The sequence below is a fragment of the Clinocottus analis genome, unplaced genomic scaffold (assembly GCF_023055335.1).
Source record: "Clinocottus analis isolate CAN_PGR_092001 unplaced genomic scaffold, fCliAna1.0.p SCAF_13, whole genome shotgun sequence".
Taxonomy (NCBI): Eukaryota; Metazoa; Chordata; class Actinopteri; order Perciformes; family Cottidae; genus Clinocottus; species Clinocottus analis.
The window spans coordinates 16,244,263-16,263,337 of NW_027175854.1; the positions used below are offsets into that span (position 1 = coordinate 16,244,263).

At 44.1% G+C, this 19,075-nt stretch overlaps 1 protein-coding gene across 1 annotated transcript in view; it reads left to right on the forward strand.

Moving 5' to 3' along the window:
• Positions 1–15,247, forward strand: part of lamc3 (laminin, gamma 3) — a 97,808-nt gene extending 82,561 nt beyond the window's left edge. The window contains exons 15-28 of the mRNA XM_068574676.1: positions 436–589; positions 692–834; positions 1,026–1,204; positions 3,300–3,480; positions 4,459–4,709; positions 6,020–6,096; positions 6,412–6,546; positions 9,143–9,326; positions 9,863–10,009; positions 10,716–10,818; positions 11,569–11,771; positions 12,711–12,851; positions 13,605–13,704; positions 14,118–15,247. Of these exons, the coding sequence (XP_068430777.1) occupies positions 436–589; positions 692–834; positions 1,026–1,204; positions 3,300–3,480; positions 4,459–4,709; positions 6,020–6,096; positions 6,412–6,546; positions 9,143–9,326; positions 9,863–10,009; positions 10,716–10,818; positions 11,569–11,771; positions 12,711–12,851; positions 13,605–13,704; positions 14,118–14,380 (2,261 nt within the window). The 3' untranslated portion in view covers positions 14,381–15,247. The remainder of the gene's footprint in view (positions 1–435; positions 590–691; positions 835–1,025; positions 1,205–3,299; positions 3,481–4,458; positions 4,710–6,019; positions 6,097–6,411; positions 6,547–9,142; positions 9,327–9,862; positions 10,010–10,715; positions 10,819–11,568; positions 11,772–12,710; positions 12,852–13,604; positions 13,705–14,117) is intronic.
• Positions 15,248–19,075: the final 3,828 nt, after the last annotated feature.

The following is a 19,075-nucleotide window of genomic DNA, read 5'->3' on the forward strand; positions in this document are numbered from 1 at the left end:
CATCAGCATGCCTTTTAGGAGTCTGATTGCTCAGTTCACCGCGTGGTCGAGTAAAAGTAAAAGAAGATAAATTCCACTGAAGATGGCGTGGCCTTGGGTGTAGCTCTCTTTCTTTAAGGAATGCAGAAAATGGTGCTTTCACGTGGAGGCGGAGTTCAGACTCTCCGATCTCTCCTTGACATTATCCCGTACGGAGGTGTGAAGTAAACCAGAGGATGAATGCATCTCAGCTGTTGACCCTGTTTGCAGCTTTTCGCCCTTCAACAGCTCGCGAGTGCATGCTCTGTCATTTTCTTAAATTTTTCCCTCCAGCGCTTTTCCCGAGAATCAAATCAATAAAAAAAAAAAAAAATTCATCCGTACCAAGAGGATGCATTACAAACACATCAGCAGGTAAACATTGTCATTGTTTATACATTCATGTGTTTCCTCTAGCGTGCGGCTGCAACCCCGGAGGAACCTCTGGGCGCTCAGATGAATGCCACCCTCGGACCGGAGCGTGCCGCTGCCTCGCTCACGTGACCGGCCGGGACTGCAGTTATTGTGACGTTGGCTTCTTCAACCTGCAACCAGGTGTCGGATGTGAGAGGTGTGGAGATCACCTGTGAAGAACCGGCATGTTTATTATCTGCTTTTGTAGACACATGATGAGTGAGCGTATGAGTCTCTATCGTCTCCCCGCCTTCCTCAGGTGTAAGTGTAATCCAATTGGCTCGTCGTCCGTCGCGTGCCATCCAATCGCCGGGCGGTGTGCGTGTCGTGCCGGAGTGGAGGGGAGACTGTGTGATTCCTGCCGAGTGGGCTTCTTTGGATTCTCGTCACGAGGTTGCAGAGGTATAGGACTTCACTTCAGGCATCGCAACTGCACTGTGTGCCCTCCTCTAATCCTTTAATACATCTTCTAAGACAGAATCCCACAGGAAGACGTTTCTAACTCTGTCCTTCTTTATGGTCCCATCCCGCTCTCCTCTGTCCTACGTCCTCTGTCCTCTGTCCTCTGTCCTCTGTCCTCTGTCCTCTCCCAGCCTGTAACTGTGACCCCATGGGCTCCATCTCAATGCAGTGTCACAGTAACGGGACGTGCCACTGCCGCCAGGGCTTCTTGGGGTACAAGTGTGACAAGTGTGAGATGAACTACTTCCACAGCAGGGCCACTCACCAGTGTGAGGAATGCCCGGTTTGCTACGGCCTCGTCAAGAAACAGGTGAGTTTCACGGTTGTTTGTGATTGTTTTTGGTGTGTATGAGGCGAGAGGAGACGCAAACACAACGTTGAAATATCAATAAACCATTTACAGGTGCAAGAGTACACGATCATGGAGCATTTTTTGATTGCCTCTACGTGACTCTCACGATGGCGACTAGTAGCTGACGGCGCTAACAGCGCTAACCCTACAAAACAACAGGGTGAACCTGAAAGGGAACTCAAACGTTTGGGCGGGGTGCTACGTCTGCACGTGGACGCTGTCCGCCGGCACGTCATCATCAGCTGTTACCGCTATTTGAGAGCAGTACGGCGCGGCGCCAGGAGGGCGCGCTCACGAACAAGCGCTAGGAGCATGCGCAGACGAACCGAAGCTAGGAAGAAGAGCTAACAACGGCTAACAACGCACAAATTCCACTCTAATGACATATAGAGTGTATGTCGATATAATAATATGCTATCCACTCCATCTATACATGTAAAATAGATGTTTGCTGCTTTATTATTGCTCTGAATGTCGTACTTTGCTCCTTATCAAACACTTAGAGAGTAATATAGCAGGGCGCTAGGAGCATGCGCAGACGAACCGAAGCGAGGAAGAAGAGCTAACAACGGCTAACAACGCACATATTCCACTATACTGACATATAGAGTGTATATTGATAAAATAATATGCTATCCACTCCATCTATACATGTAAAATATATGTTTTCTGCTTTATTAATGCTCTGAATGTCGTATATTGCACCTTATCAAACACTTATTAGCGTGTGTTGCTGCCCAAACTGTACATCAATGCTTCCCTTACCATCTGGGCTGCAATTTGTTGTTGAATTGGTCCAGTCCCCCCCCCGGCACATCTTGCCTTTGTGGACCCTCGTGATAGCCGGGTGGCTCCTTTGTGTTTGTAGATTGCAAGTAAACAGTGGATGTGCAGTGAAACAGAAAGAGACATCGCCCTAATGATCTCCTGGGCAGCTTCTCTCCGTCCCTTTAGATTTGTTGCAGCCCACGTCTGTGTGCTAAGGTGCCGCCGCCCTGGGTTTGCCTCCCGGAGCACATCCAATACCACCGACATGTTCTCTGAACACTTTCTTTTTTTTTCTTCTCCCAGCCAAAAGGAGGGCCGCGTGTTCTCCCCCGGACCGACTTGTACCTGTGCGAATGCCCGCTGTGATTCCTACAGTATTAGCAATTCAGTGAACAAGCCGAGCCTTGTCTTTGCTCTGAACACCTGCAATTACTCCTCGGTCTCTCCCCCCCCTCCTCCGACTCTCCTTTTCCTCATCCGCTTTCTCTTCTCACATTTTCATCTGGCTTTGCAAGCATGGAAAAGGGAAAGACTAACAAGCGCAAAGAGAGCACGCTCGGGTAAAGACAGAGATATGTGATCGATGATCAAGAAGGCCCCCGGGGGAAATAAACGGGGAGCTGTAGAGCTGCATGCATGGTGCTTATTCAAAGACAAGGAGGAGCACGGCATCGGAAACGCATGTTGCGCCTATAAAAATAAGAAAAAATGGATGGAAGATGTGAGCTTGTTAACACCTCGGTCGCTAACTAATACCATCAGCAAGTTATTTCTGCTTCCGGAGACGGCAACACACACGAATACACACACACACACACACACACATATGTGAGACATATATACACCGTGGTGGTGTGAAAATGAGGTGCGTTCACAGCCCCCTTTTAGAGGCTAAAACCATTTAACTTCCAGGGTGAACAAATTGGTGCCAATCACAGCGCCTTCATTCAATTTTCCCACCCCGGACTTCCATTCTCCAAGAAGTCTAATCCAGTTATCGTCTGAAGCGCTTTCTTTAGCCACATGCTATGCAGAGAGCAGTGTGTGTGTGTGTGTGTGTGTGTGTGTGTGTGGATATGAAAACCTGTGTTCTATCTTTATCCTGTTGTTGGTATTCATTTATTCATTGCTTTTTGTTGAAATACTACATATTAATGTCAACCCTATCTCAATCCTCGCGTCTGAATGAATAAACACAGATCTGGATGCATGCATGTTGGGTTTTTTTGGTCTGTATTCACACTGACGGCGTCCGTGATAAATGTCTGTGTCGTTACTGTACAAGGCGGAAGAGATGAGGACCCGCCTGCAGGATTTGGAGAAGCTGTTGGCTCACTTTGATTGCCGAGGTAGATTCGGGAAGCAGCGGCGTCTGCTGCAGTACCGCATGGCCCGGCTTTCCGAGCACGAGCACCAGAGGGAGGACGCTCTGCCCAACGCTCTGGAGGACTTCCTGGCCTTCCAAGGTAACGCCCCCACAGATAATAACTCCAGACGTTACACGCTCGGCGGCCCCTCTGCCTATTTTTGGTGAAACGCGAAGCCGGCTCGTTGCGCCTTCCCGTACGCACCGCGTCACGTGTCGGCTGCGAGGCGACAACCGGCAAGCGTGGCTGAGAAAATTTGACGCGTAAACCCGCCCACGACGCTTCGCTGTGACGCCGGTTTACGGATACAACAAAAAACAAAGCGATTAAATCAGGAAGGAGGCGACGATACAAACCTCTCCCAATTACTGAGCACAATGCTGATACATCCTCATTATCGTGGAGGGTAAAGGGCTTACAGGCTCAGCCGCGCGGGCCAAATGGAGACAAATCATAACAATATAGAACAAGGCGCCGTGTGACCAACTTAATCCCTGTTTATATGACAGGCGATGCATCTCTAATCCCTGGTTTATTATGATTATAGTTGCAATCACGATAATAGTTGTCGTACAACACCCCCACCCACTTACTTACACACACATACACACATGTCGGGACCAGCCATGCCCTTTATGACACTTGGGGGCCCAATGATGATGTAATGAGTATAGGCGCACTGTGTGCGGGCACCCAGGAGCCAAACAAATCACACACACACGCTTGTTATCTCTCGTTATATGTGACACAAAGTCAAAGAGACAAGCAAAGTATGTCTCACACAATGAGGCAACACACACCTGGACGTATTGGACTAACTGTACCGGCTGGTGAGGCAGCAGAAACGCTGAAGACAAAGTGAGACTAGTGTGAGCAAAGGACAGAGCTCCCTGTGGTTTTGGGTTTTTTTTCTGACTACAAACAGGTGTGTACAGAAAGGATGAAAGTCTGAGTTCACACGTAACATAAAACACTGTGTTCCAGCTCCAAAAGATAGGTGGAATAATGTTTTTGCTGAAATAATCCGTGAAGGATTTTATGTGGTTTGATTTTTTTGTGGCTCTTTTGTTCTTTCAGAAGCTCGGGAGGCCTTCATAAAACAATTTTCCTCGCTGGAAGCATCCGCGGGCGCGCTCTTAGCCCAGCTGCACGGCGTCACGATCACTTTGAACTGCGGCGTCGGCGTGACGGAGGAAGAGGGGAAGGAGAGAAGGAGGAGGAAGGACGGAGGAAGCCACGGCGTGTGTCGAGCCTTCGCGGAAACGACGGCCGTGGTCGCGGCGTCACACAAACAGCTGACGCGGGCCACGCTGGACCTGGACAACATGGTAGGAGAATTAAACCTTATTGTTTTGTCCCGCATTGGGTTATAACGACTCAGAGAAATGCTCCGAGCAGCGATGACGTAAAGGTTCGCTGATATTGTCGCTAACGCAATTGATTTTTTTTTTTGTCCTTATTACTGGATTCTGCAGTTTACTCGTCTTGGTGGAGCTCCTCTGTATAGATCACAAAGTTCCCTCAAGGCTAAACAATGTTTCTTAGCCAGACCTCCACCCTCCTCCTCCTCCTCCTCCTCTTCCTCCTACCTCCTCCTCCTTTTCTTCCCTTCTGCCTCCAAAGGAAAATCCAAAGACTGTTTGACGGACGCTAAAATGAACAACTTCTCGCCGTCTCAGCGTGACGCTTTGCAGGAAATCCATCACGGATGCCGCTGCCATGTTTATTCAGATTCTGCAGAGATGAGAGAGAGCTTGTTTGTTGTTGTTTTTTTTGCCAGTGTACAACTCTCTATTTCTAAATTGTGTGTCCGTGTGCGCGCAGACACATCGTACCTTCATAGCCCTTATCCCTTATGGTAAGCCTGAAGCGGCTGCAATTTAATTCCATATTAATAAGCAGAGCAATGCACAAGTGTCAATTGATGATTCGTTTTTTTTCTCCATTTTTTATTTGCCTTTTCTCAAATTAAATGTCTTGGGGATGAATCCTGCATTTGACTGTATACACATTACATTTATCGAGACTAAACTTGAGGGGATTTACTTTGAGGGAGGTTTTTTTCCGCCCGTATGCTTTTGCTTTGAACATTTTTTGATTACATATACTTAAGTGTTGAGGTTTATTAGATGTGTTTCATTATTTGCAGAGTTAAATTAAACTAATCCAATGAACCTCGACTCTCCTTTTTTTCAAATCTGTTCATCAGATTTTGGTCACCGCTTTCTTTTAGATGCTGAATTTTCTGAGCGAACCGCACAGGGTCAGCTGTTGTGTGAAAGAAACCATATGAATCATCTATGAATCCTCAATACTTCATTTAGGAATGTGGAATCCATCATTTTTAAAGTATAAAACCCTAGTTTATTAATCAAGAATAAACCTATCTGTGTTTATAAATGAGTTACTAATGAGTTCTTGTTGGAATCAAGCTTTATAAATGATGAATTCACGATTTATTCATGCTTTACTAATGCTAAATAGTGTGTACTTATGATAAAGTGCTACCAAAGCTTTAATCATGGGATCGGGACTTGAGTTCACGTGATTAAAAGATTCTTCGAGGCCTTTTTCCCTCTTTTTTTCCCTCCATCTCTCAAGTCTGCTCACCACGTTCCCTCTCTTCCTTTTTCCACAGATCATTCCCTTTGAGGTGGTGGCCGAGCCCAACAAATGGAACATCCTGGTCAACGACTCACGCGCCCTAATGAACAGGTACGAACGGATCAATGGACCTGCGGCAAGAGACAAAGACCGCTGGAGTCATCTGTGGAGCTCCGTCTCTCTTTGCCGCCGCTCCTTGTCGCTGACGCCGGGGTTATAGGTCGTGAATCGATGCCCTCGGGGGCCGCTCGCCGCTCAGAGTATGCGGCATTATGATGCGCTAGTTACAGAAATCTGGGCTCGTTGAGGGGAAGTCGTTGATGCCGAAATCCATCTCGGCTGTCCTCGGGTGCGGTTGTAATGCTCTGTTATTCTCTGTTACTTCCTTTGCCCCCTCCCCTTCCCCCCTCCTCACCTCCTTTGTAGTCACATGGAAGCAGCTTCCCACATTGAGGCCATAGCCGACAGGGCGGCGAGAGCCTCGGAGCGGACCTTCGGCTTCCTGATGGATCTACTGCGGGACAACTCCACGGAGGAGTACATCAGGACGCTGACGGAGCAGTGAGCGTCACACACACACACACACACACACATGCGCGTCCCGCCCCGACGGGCACAAAGCAGACATGAGCGTCTCCCCCGTTCACATAAAGCATCCCGTATCGAAAAAAAAACTTTAACAAGCCGCACGACTCCCTGGATTATTGTGCCTCGGCAGTATATTCCTAACAAAGTGCACCTATCCCTGTGTAACAGCTCGAGGTCTTCTTCTCCTTCTTCGCAGCAGCCTCTTAAAGCACATTGGAGTTTAGGAGTAAGACATTTAGCCACAGGGGGACAGCTCCTCTCGCACTGTAAGCCTATTGCTTTCTTGGATTTGCCGCACGCTCGCTGCATCTCCTAGCGTGTGATTGCTCTGAGGATTATCCTGAATGCCAGACAGAATGATGCAAAAAGCCCCTCCGGTGGCCGTGATGAGAGCAAGAAGCGAGCAACTCAAAATTGATTACCCCCCTTCTAACAGTAGTCAGCTCAGTTCAGGAGACTTCTGTTAATCTTTGGAGCGCCGCTGCACGACACTGTGTGCGCGCGCGCGTGTGTGTGTGTGTGTGTGTGTGTGCGTGTTTACAGGATGTGAATTGAGCAGTTTATGCACAGATGGGCAGCATGAAATTGCATTTCCAACACATAGTTCCCCATATCGTTGCTGCTTTGCATCGGCAGGACAGCTATCCAATCAGGAGAACGACAAAAGGGCCCAACAGGCTGCTAACAATAGGCCTTTCTCACAAGACCGTTTTCCCTAAAAATAGCCCGTGTTGACAATAAACCACATCTTTTATATTCAGGAAGCAGAAATAAAGCAGAAATAGTGACATTAAACCACCGCACAAGTCTGTGACTTTCCTGGAGAACGCCGGTCATCCATGAAAAGCAGCCGAGTGTATTCATTCAAGTTCTTCAACACAGTTTTGAGATACTTGATACAGTATATTTCCACCTCCTGCTGCTTTACACTCAAAGTGAAATATTGTAATGTTTTACTCCACTTTACTTCTACAATATATTAGTCACAGGGGTTATTTATCTTACTGTTGATACTTGAAGTGTATTTATCTAATACTTCTTGTATTACTTGTCGTATTGATACTTTTTTCTGTATCGGGTTGTTTTGAAAGTCAACTTTCACCAAAAATGTTAAATAAACTATCTTGTATAATTTTAACTTGTCACTGAACACATTATAAAAGAATATTAAAAAGCGGAAGTGTCACAGTGTGAATCCGTGTGTTTCTGCTCTGCTGGGGCAAAACAGATTAATATGATTACGGCTGTGGAAGTGATAAAAACAGCACTTTAACAGCGCTGTGCCTATAACACCTTCCGTGAATTCATCATGCTTTCTTTGCACAATGTCGTCGTACCTCTTTTAATCCTCTTTACTCAGTTATAACAAGAGGCTTTGTCTCCTTCTCAGATTCATATTGATTTGCAGACGGCGCAGCGGGATGCTTTTTAAATTACTCCCACCGACGATGGGAAATTGAATGATGTGCAAAATATGTGACGCTCTAATGAGTCTGAATTTCTTTCTTTTTTGTCGTTTGAACAGTCAAACAGAACAGAAATCAAGTGACCAGAAAGCAATTTGCAGTTGAAAAACATAAATCGTAAAAATAATATATGTGATAATATCACAATATCATCATAATATCGCAGTATTGCTATAATATCGGAGTATTGCAATAAAAGTGAATCTTGATTGAAGTATCGTGATAATATAACAGTATCCAGTTATTATAGTAGTATACAGATAGTATAGGAGTATCATGATAATATCGTGATATTGTGATAATTTTGCAGTCTTGTGATAATATGCCAGTATCAGGATAATATCGAATCACAATTCACAATATTGCAATAAAATCACAATAGCATGATAATATTGTAATATTATGATAATATTGCAATAGCGTGATAATATCACAGCATCATGATAATAGCGCAATATCATGATAATAGTACCGTATTGCCATAAAAGTGCAGCACCGTATAATAGCGCAATATCACGATAATAGCACAGTATTGTGATAATAGTACAATATTGTGATAATAGCACAGTATTGTGATAATAGCACAATATCGTGATAATAGTGCAATATCGTGATAATAGCACAATATCGTGATAATAATACAATACCGTGATAATAGCACAGTATCGTGATAATAGCACAGTATCGCGATAATAATGCAATATCGAGACAATAGCACAGTATCGTAATAATAGCATAGTATCGTGATAATAGTGCAATATCACGATTATAGCACAGCATCGTGAAAATAGCGCAATACCGTGATAATAGCACAGTATCGTGATAATAGCACAGTATCGTGATAATAGCACAGTATCGTGATAATAGCACAGTATCGTGATAATAGCGCAATATCCTGATAATAGCGCAATATCCTGATAATAGCACAGTATCGTGATAATAGCGCAGTGTCGTAAAAATAACACAGTATTGTGGTCCTTTCGCAGTATTGCAGTAATATTGAATCGTGGGACCTCTGGTGATTCCCACCCCTCGTGTTTAGTCGTGTCCGGTGCCATGCACCACATTTTAAAACGTGTTTCTCTGCGGTCTTTTCATCTCAGAATAACACAAATGCAGCAGCAGAAGGAGAACCTGACGGCTCAGGTGAATGAAACTGCAGCCGAGCAGCTGGCCCTGGAGGAGGAAGCCGCTGGTCTCCAGCTCGCCCTGGGTGACATCACGTCCTCCTTACGTCAGTCGGCTCCGGAGCTCAACCAAACGCATACGAGCAACCGTACAGCAGAGGTCAGTTTGGACCGCACCTGCGGAGTACACATGTAATTTGAAGCGTTATTATGTTACATTACAGACCCGTAAGTGGATCAATTTCATCTCATTAGAGCCGGTTTTGATAGCTGCACATATTATATAAGAAACCATTCCAGGACATGTAACTAGGCTAATATACAGATGCAAGGATCTTGGTTTTTTTTATGAAGAGTGGGCTGTTACCTCCATCATTTTTTGTTTGTTCTTCTTCATGTTACATTTTGGCAAGCAGAGGGGGACACAGAGTAGGCACAGGAGAGAGGCTCCTGGCAGGATCTGCTGCTCATGGGGTACATGTTGTTCCAGAGGAGAGTGATTAACCACCGCAGCCTCTCCGAGCACACCAAACACTGTCAAATGACACAGAAATAGGCCAATTTTCCTTCTGAAAATGGCTGATTAAAGGCAGATTCTTTTGTAAAACTGAGGGAGAAAGCAAAATGGGATTTATTTTTAAACATATATATATATACATTTGTATAAAGGCATTGAAGTGTCTGCTTCCTGTTTAGTGGGCCGAGGACCTGCTGAAACAAAAAGAAGAACTGGACAAGCAAATTCAGACCCAAGGCAATCTCATCAGGAAGATCGGAGAGAAGCTGGAGCCTCTGAAACAAACCGCCAGTAAGAAACTGGAAGTGGAGGGTGACATTGGGCAGGTGAGTAAATGTACCACTTCATTTCTTGATACTTGAATGTATATTGAATTTTCTTTTAGTGTGAAGTGTATTATTCGCCATGATTGACTGAAATACTTCAACAACGACTATCAGACTGATTGGCGTGACATTTTATTCCAGATATTCGAGGTTTCCCAGATGAGAACCTCGAGATTGGCGTTTGTTGTTCTAAATGAAAGTTTAATTTAAAAACATTTTAATTAAATTCGGCAATCTCATTTCATGTCTTTAATGAAGGCGTTCTATGAAACTTGTTGCAGACGTTCACGCTCCCCTGAGGATAAACTGTAACAACTCTCCATTGTGCTCCGTTGTCAATTATTTGCATTATAACTAAATAACCTGTAAACCTACTGACAGTTTCCATCAGCCCCTGCTGTACTGTGTGTGCATTGCTAATTAGCTAATGTTAGCATGCTCCCAAAAGGCTGACCCTGATTAGTCGAGTATAAAAAATATGGTTATGAAACGAAGGATCTTTTCCATTCAGGCTATGTGAGAGTGATGAATGTCTCTTTCTACAAAGTATTGCTGGGTTTCAAATCTCTGAGCAAAAAAAAAGAAAGAAAAGAAGCTTGTTATGTGAGCGTTCAGCTCTCCTCGGTGTGCATCGATATCTGTTGTTACAAGCTTTGAATACACTTCAGCTGAGGTTGTGCGTCCTCTCTTGTGTGTCTCTTTCAAGATGCGAGCTCACGCTCAAGGGTCAAAGGTCGCGGCTTTGTCGTCTGTGGTGACGGGGAAAGAGGTGGAATCTGAAGCCATCGCCCTGCACAGAGAACTACAGTGTGAGTCTCTTTCTCTCCATCTCTTTCATCTGTTTCTCCTTCTTTTCACACCCTTCACTCTCCGTCTCGCAATGTTGTTTCTGTCGAACGTCCGACTGCATTATCCCGCTCAAATTGAAATGTCAAGTGCAGAGACTAAAACAAATAGAAGCGCGACGGACCGAAGTGTTGGGATAATAAATACGCCATCGCCATTGTAACGTTCTGACCTAATTGTCATGTGTTGAATGCAGCGGCGTCTCGTGTGGGGAAAAAATGCAACGGAGTGGAATGTTCACAAACTTCACGAATGAAATGTCGGTGGTTTATGAGACGTGAAGAGAATCCTAAGGGTTTTGTCTCCTCGGACTTTTGTTGTACTGGTAAAGTAGCAGAGAACGAGGATGAATCATGAAAATCTAATTCAGCCAGGAGACAATGATCCATTTGAGTCCACCATCTTATAATGAAAGCTGAATCCGTCAAGGCCCTTTAAACTTTCTTAATCAGCTTTTTACGATGACTCATCTAGTCCAAATACTTCTCACAGATTGACATATTTTCGGGGGGGTTATTGCACAGGAAATATATCTGTATTTGTGATGTTGTCTAAGTGGGTGGAGCTCAGTTGGAACTATGTGACGCAACATACATCCACGCCCCAATGGAGATGCATTCATTTGACGCTCTGGATGTCTTTTCGCATGATTGCGTAATACTTGGGAGTTCTCCAGGCTTTAATCCCTCGCCTTCTTCCCGATCTCCGTCCAGACATGGCGCGGGAGTGGCCCCGCCGGCAGGCCCAGACCAAGGCCGCGCTGAAGAAGGAGAGACCCCTGCAGGACAAGGTTCTCGCCGACGTCAGGAAAAGGGTCTCGCAAATGGAGAAAATGCTCAAACCGGCGCTGGAGAACTCGAACCTCTCCAGCAACAGCACAAAGGAGGCGGAGCAGACAGCGCATGCCGTGGCAAAGGTCTGTGTGTGTGTGTGCGTGTGTGTGCGTGTGTGTGTGTGCGGGTCGTCAATCATGTTTTTTGTTGTAAAATGTTGCCCGTAATTGTATCGCATTTTCCAGATTTTTTTTCTCATTTATTTCCATTCGTCTTTATTCATGTTAAGGAAAACACACAAAGTACTGTGTCCTCTGATGAGCGCACGAGGGATATCTTCGCAGGCCTCGTGTGCGACGGCGCTCCGGCCTTTTTCTTTTTCGTCATCCTTCTGTCGAAGTTCGAGGCTCGCGTCTCCGCTCATTACGCAGCGTCGCTCCCTCGGGGCTGCAGGCCCAAGCGTAACGCGTACGCCGTGTGTTCGGCAGCCTCCATCAGTGCGAGTGGCCTCTTAATCAGTGCACACAATACGAAGCTCATTAGTATGAGACAATACTCGCGGCCGTGCCGAATAGTTGGAAGCTTCGCAGCTTTATTCATAACGCTTTCATTCGCATTTGAAAGCTGTGCATGTCCATTCATTCTGTTTGAATACGGCATTTCTGTACAGTTGCAGATAAAGATAAAGGCGATACTAATATTTATAGCATTATTCTAGTTGTTGCATTAAATGCCAGCGGAGTTAGGTGTCCTATAACTCCAGAGCTTTAGGTCCAAAGATAAAAAATGATTTAAAAACAAGGAACATGTAATCATTTTGACCCATATTTGTTGGCGTTCTGCCTTCAAAGTAAACAACAACAACACAACGCTCTCTTTTCCAATTTGCTGAATCCGCCATTGCATCAAATAGATAGATAGCAGTGTGCAGGTGCATCGCCCAGATTAAAGGCCGTTTAAAAGTTGAGTTTGGACCGCGGTCTTCGTACCATGCGCTGCAGTTTAACTGATCAAAACATCCTCAATATCCAGTCGCCTTTCGTGTTTCCTCAGCTCTGTTGTTCCTCTGTGTTTGTGTGCAGGAGTCCAAAGCCATGCTGATCCAGGCCAAGCACACCAGGACTGCCTCTGCTCACCTGAGCTCCCACATCGACTCTGCTCTGCAGCAGCTGACTCAGCAGGAGATGCACACCGAGACCGTCGCCTCCCAGATCCCCTCAGAGGTGAAGCTAACGTGAAGCTAACTTACATCCATCTTACCCTAGAGCGCTCACGTGGGTGATTTAGTGAAGGTGGGCGTGTCTTATTGAAGGTAGGTGTGTCTTATTGAAGGTGGCCGTGTCTTATTGAAGGTGGGCATGTCTTATTGAAGGTAGGTGTGTCTTATTGAAGGTGGACGTGTCTTATTGAAGGTAGGCGTGTCTTATTGAAGGTGGGCATGTGTTATTGAAGGTAGGTGTGTCTTATTGAAGGTGGGCGTGTCTTATTGAAGGTGGGTGTGTCTTATTGAAGGTGGACGTGTCTTATTGAAGGTGGGTGTGTATTATTGAAGGTGGGCGTGTCTTATTGAAGGTAGGCGTGTCTTATTGAAGGTGGGTGTGTCTTATTGAAGGGAGGTGTGTCTTATTGAAGGTAGACGTGTCTTATTGAAGGTGGGCGTGTCTTATTGAAGGAAGATGTGTGTGGTTGAAGGTGGGCGTGTCTTATTAAAGGTGGGCGTGTCTTATTGAAGATAGACGTGTCTTATTAAAGATAGGCTTGTCTTATGAGAAGTTCTATAGGGTAAAATAAAAGAAGAGTTGTGTTTTAATATATTTTGATGAGAAGTATATTTTATCAGGTACATTATATCGGATGAAATACACCCGACCCGTTAGTGATGGTGTTTCTATTTGTAAGAGTCGATGCCTATGTATCTCTTCTGTCTGTGTGCTACTTAGCGTTGAGGTTTCTAAAGTGTGTGTTCTCGTTTCCAGCCCGCGGTGTCTCTGACCAGCGTCATGGAAGACATGGAAGCAGCCAAGCTCCAGTTAAAGGCCTATTCTGTTACCCTCACCGAGCTAATCAGCAAGATCGGTGAGTTATAGATAATTTTTCGCCGTGCCACCTTTTTAGTCTTGCATATCTATTAAAACTCATAAATCTTCATTATTCCTTAAATGTCAGAGCTCTCTGCTTTTTAATGCCTCATTTAACATGGAAACATCTCCCGATTGGTATCCCCACGATAAAGAGAGAGTAGTCGCCGCTAATTATAGGTTATCATCCAACCTATTCATTAAAACACATTTTTGTTTAGTGTTTTCGTCGGATTAGTTTGGCGAGGGCGTGGCACTCGACTCTGCGGTGCTTATGTGAACACGATTGAGAGGATAATGACCCCATCGCTGTAATCAGGCCGTCGTGGCCGATCCGCCTCTCGAATCGCCGATGTGGGACGTCTTTCTCCAACTGTCCTCTCTCCTTGCTCCTCGCATGTCCGGAAGCAGACGGGAACGTGCCGCTGGAGCGCTTCGACCGGATCTTGGACGAGACGGCGCGCCGCCTGAGCATGCTCCGCGGGAGCGTCGAGAGCCCGACGCTGGGCTTCAAGATCCAGAAGCTGAAATTGGCCGCCAAGGAGCAGAACAGCAGGATGTCCTTCATCGAGCAGGACCTCCAGGAGATCCGGGAGGAGAGAGACAGTCTCAGGGACATCGCTTTAAACCTGCCTCCGTCGTGCCCCCAGGCCACAGGAGCCGGTAGAGGCTAGAAGCTGATGAGAGACTTTGAGTTAAGATAAGACAGCTGAACATCATAGAAGTCTGAGGATTTTTTTCATAAAAAAAAAGGGGCTGGGACTTTTGTTTTAAGTATTCTGCTTAAAAAAGGTCAGTTATATCCTTAAATCCTTCTTTTGCCGCCAGGTACATATTATTTCACCACGGATTTTGTTAATAAAAGTGTCTATGGTCGTTTTTATTATTATTCTGCTTCAAAAAAAGTCAGTTAAATCATTAAATTCTTCCCTTTTTCAAGCTTTCGCCTCCAGATAAATTAGATTTTCACCACCTTGATACACCGTCTCACCAGAAGCACGCCGTCTTCTCCGCACGTCTCCCATGATTTACACCTCGTCTCTTTCTTTTTTCTTCCTCCTCTCCTTAATTCCTTTCTCCCACTCAACAACATCAGAACTTTAATTTCCCCGTGAATAATAAGCACGGCGTCCCAAATAAGCTGGAGTGCCCTGTCAAGTTTAAAATAACGCTGATGTTCCCTTTGTGGGGGTAAAAGGTGTGTCTGAGTGCTCCTCCAGACTGACACATTCATTTACACTCGAGCTGGCTTTCATCAGCGTCGGCTTAATTAACAATTAGTCCCCTCGGCCTCGGCGGGGTTTCGGGTCGGGCTTCGAGAGCACACGACCCGTGTTTGGGATTCTCCCGGCGCCTCCATCTCCGCCGTGGTGGCGACCACCAAACGGTCGATATTCCTGTCGGAAAGGTCACGCTCTCGGTCGCGCTGTCTCACTGTAAAAGCCTTCGTGTCCTGAATATGACCAAAAAGATGCAAGATACTTGTTTTGAGTGTGTATGGACTTCACATGAAAGACATTACAAAATAAAGTACACTTGAAACGGACTATTTTACATACAAAAACGTCTCCTATTCTTTTTACTGAACTTTATTGCGATGCACAATGGAAGTAAAGGAGCCGCTGGAAGCTGATTAATGAGCTTGTATTCAAAGGTGATAGTTCAAGGAATTCTCAAACTAAAAAAATGGATTAAATATTCAGCCCTGAGGAAAATATTCCTGCTGTTTGGGCTATTTTCATAAATGTAAAGTGGCAGTGCTCCATTGATTAACATATATTAGCCCACATCCTGTTAGTGTGTTAAAATAGTGCACAGCGTCGAATAAGAAGACGCACACCGCTCTCATGCCCGCTGAATGTGAAGCTGTTAGACGTTCATCCAGCTGCTCGACAGCTCGCAAACCAACATATTATTTAATTAATGAAGTGTAAAAAAACACAATTCAGCACAACTTTTGGTATACTATTAACACCAAAAAAAGTTATCATTTTGGTATATTATTAGAACATTATAAATATATTAATATTGTTATGTTTACATAAATACATTCGTAAAATTCTAATAATATATTTCAAGTATACAAAAAACTCAAAAAAGTAGAATTTAAGTGTACTATCGGTACCTATATTAGCACGTACACAGTAATATACTTAGTATATCCAATTTAGCACAAAAAAAGTTGTACTTAATAGTATTTAAGTACAACTTAAATATATTAAGTACAAAATAAGTTGTTCCAAGATAGCACATTTTAAAGGTTTTAAAGGTTTTTTTTTAAAACTTTAATAATAATAATAAGTACGAATGAAACTTAGTATACATGAGAAAATAACCTGTTTGATTAAACAAACAGTATTTTAAGACATTGCAGCATGAAAATGCTCTTTAATAACATTTCTTTAATCATCAATTTGACCGTCAAAGTTTTCTATTTGCACAAATAAAACTCATCAGGATCAATAGTTTTATTCATTTGAAAAAAAGCCTGAAAATTCAAGTTTTTGTTTTTGAACTTTGAAAAAAATCAACCATGATTTTAGGGGTTAAATATAAGTTTGATTCAGTTCTGTTTTTTAAATATTGTAATATTTAACATTCTAAATATGTATTTATATTTTCAGCTTTCACTCTTTTGTTTTTACAGTTTTGAATCTTATATTTTCGGGTTGAAATCTTTTTTTCCAAACAAAACTATTGACGCTGATTTGCTTCCATATGTTTTGCCCGCCCCTCCCTCCCAAAAAAAAAACAAAGTTTCTCCCACAAAGAAACACGCTGTGAGCAGACAAGTCAGAGTTGGTTCAGTGATAATAAGCTGAGAGCCAAACAGAAACTGGCATTGGACCATCGATGCTATTTGGCTATACCGGTGTGTGTGTGTGTGTCTGCGTGTGTGTGTGTGTGTGTGCGTGCCAGCCGCTCCTTGACATCTATAGGATGCAACAACCTCCACATTTCTGCCCTTGTTTGTCAAGATGAACGCTGGCAGTGAAGACAGCGTGTTGGACGTCTTTCACACGGCAGCCATGTGCTGAGGGTAGATTACTAGAACGAGACAAAAAAAAACTAAGAAAAACACATCGATGTCAAATTAAAAAACAGGTAAATCCACAAAAACAAACAAACAAACAAACAAAAAATAGCGCAGAAGCCAAATACCTGCCACGGTCTGGTCTGGAGCCGGCAACTCAAAGTGCAAATCCTTCGACATCAAAGATGCCTCATGCTGCGCCTCTCGTCCAGGCTCACACTCACAGTGTGTGTGTGTGTGTGTGTGTGTGTGTGTGTGTGTGTGTGTGTGTGTTTGTGTGTGACCCCCAAATATCTTTTCCACCCAAAACCATGACATGCCCCATGTCAGAAAAAAAGAAGCAGCGCTGAATCCAAGAGCTGCTGTCTTCCTCCTGTCTGAGCAATGACACCGTGAATGTGAGCATGCTGTATAATAATATAGTATAATTAATAAACGGGCTCACAACAAGAGGACGACTAAATGTCAGACGAGTCTTTGAATATAAGAAAAAACCGCACAAATAACTGCAGAGGGCTTTGTGCTGTGACTCACCTCTTGAAATCATGTAAACATATGCAAATGCATGCTCCTCATCAGTGCATTATTACGTGATCATAAAAACAGAAATGTATTTTAAACCATGTCTCGGTTATATTTATCATCCTCGCAACGCCTTATCTGCCCCGTAGGATTGTGTCATTGTCAAGAAAAGAGTGGAAAAAAACCCACAACGAGCGTCATTTACACTGCAAACAGCGCTGCAAACATCCACAAATAATTGAAAAAAATCTTGATTATTCCACGTTTAAACTTTGTATTCGAGCGGTTCCATCGGCGTGTGATGAGAGAGTCGGACCGTGGCTTCTCGCGTTGCAACGCGTGGAATCATTCGCAGTTGAAACTATAAAGAAAAAGGGTTTCGCATGACGAAAGAGCGGAAATCTCATTTACAATCACACCTTGTCCCCAAAGTCCTGCTGCGTTTCCCACTGATGAAGAACTCACTGCGAGCTGGGAAATGTTGAGCTATGAAAGCCTGCGCGTGTGTGTGTGTGTGTGTGTGTGTGTGTGTGTGTGTGTGTGTTTGTGTGTGTGTCCTCAATGAGGATGTTGTTTAAAAGAATTGGCAGATGATGGTAAAATATTTACATCAAACACAAAATCTGAAGGTGTCAGAATGATGCCGCGAGGATGTTTTTAAAGAATGAAAGAAAACATGAAGCGCCACGTGGATGATTGATTGGAAAGCTGAGCAATATTTTGTGAACGTAGAGATTATTTGGACCCTTAGGGGTCGCGCATCAAGCTGTAAACACAACACTGACGCACTCTTATCTTATAAATATATTTATATATCGGGTTCGGTCGCTTCTTCACACATTGTCACTCATTCAGAGTTGCGTTTTCTTGCCTCCTGGTAAATGTTGCCTCCATTTGTTGCTCTGTTTTGGTCTCCACCAACTCACGAAGGAAATATCTGGCTCCTCTGCAGCTCTTCGCTGTTGTTTAATCGGAGCGGAAAACATCTGTCTGCATCTGGAAACCAAAAAATCCCTTTAAAAAATCCCGAAAAAGGCTTCGCAGAGTTGGAAGAACTGCAGAGTCACCTCTGATAGATGCAGCGTTAAGGTTAGCTGCTCGAAACAGCTCAATTCTCTTCCTTTATTATTATTATTTGGACGAAATCAATATTTAAAATGACCTCTCAACTATTATATCGCACTTTTGGAAGAGATTTTCTTTAGAGAATCATCACGAATTCGAATATAAAACACTGAAAGGCTTCAAAACACAAAAGCGTGCATAAGAAACACGCATTTCATTACTTGAATAATGCACAGTTCAGACAAAAAATGGAAGTTTTCGGTGAGCCTCGGAGCGACGCAGCGTTTTGTTGTCGTCCCGGGTCAGATCCCTCTGTTGGCGTCTCTGCTCTGAAATACTTCTGGAAGTGTCCTAGAAACCTGAGCAGCTGCTGGGGAGCTGCAGCGGATCACAGCATCCATCACACGCGTGTTCACGAGAATGAGGAACACGCGTTTAACGGGTCACACCCACCGGGGGAGGAGCCATGTGATTGATGACTGGAAACAGGTGTGCATCTGAACTTCATATCAGGTTGTTTTTAGCTTTATTTTTGTTCTTCTTCCTGTTAGCTGAAACACGTATAAAACACAAACTTTCTATCTCATGATTATGACTTTTCATCTCTCAATTATGAATTTCTGTCTCATAATTTTGACTTTTTATCTCATAATTAAGACTTTCTATCTGATCATTTTGACTTTCTATCTCATAATTTTGACTTTCTGTCTCATAATTGTGACGTTCTGTCTCATAATTGTGACGTTCT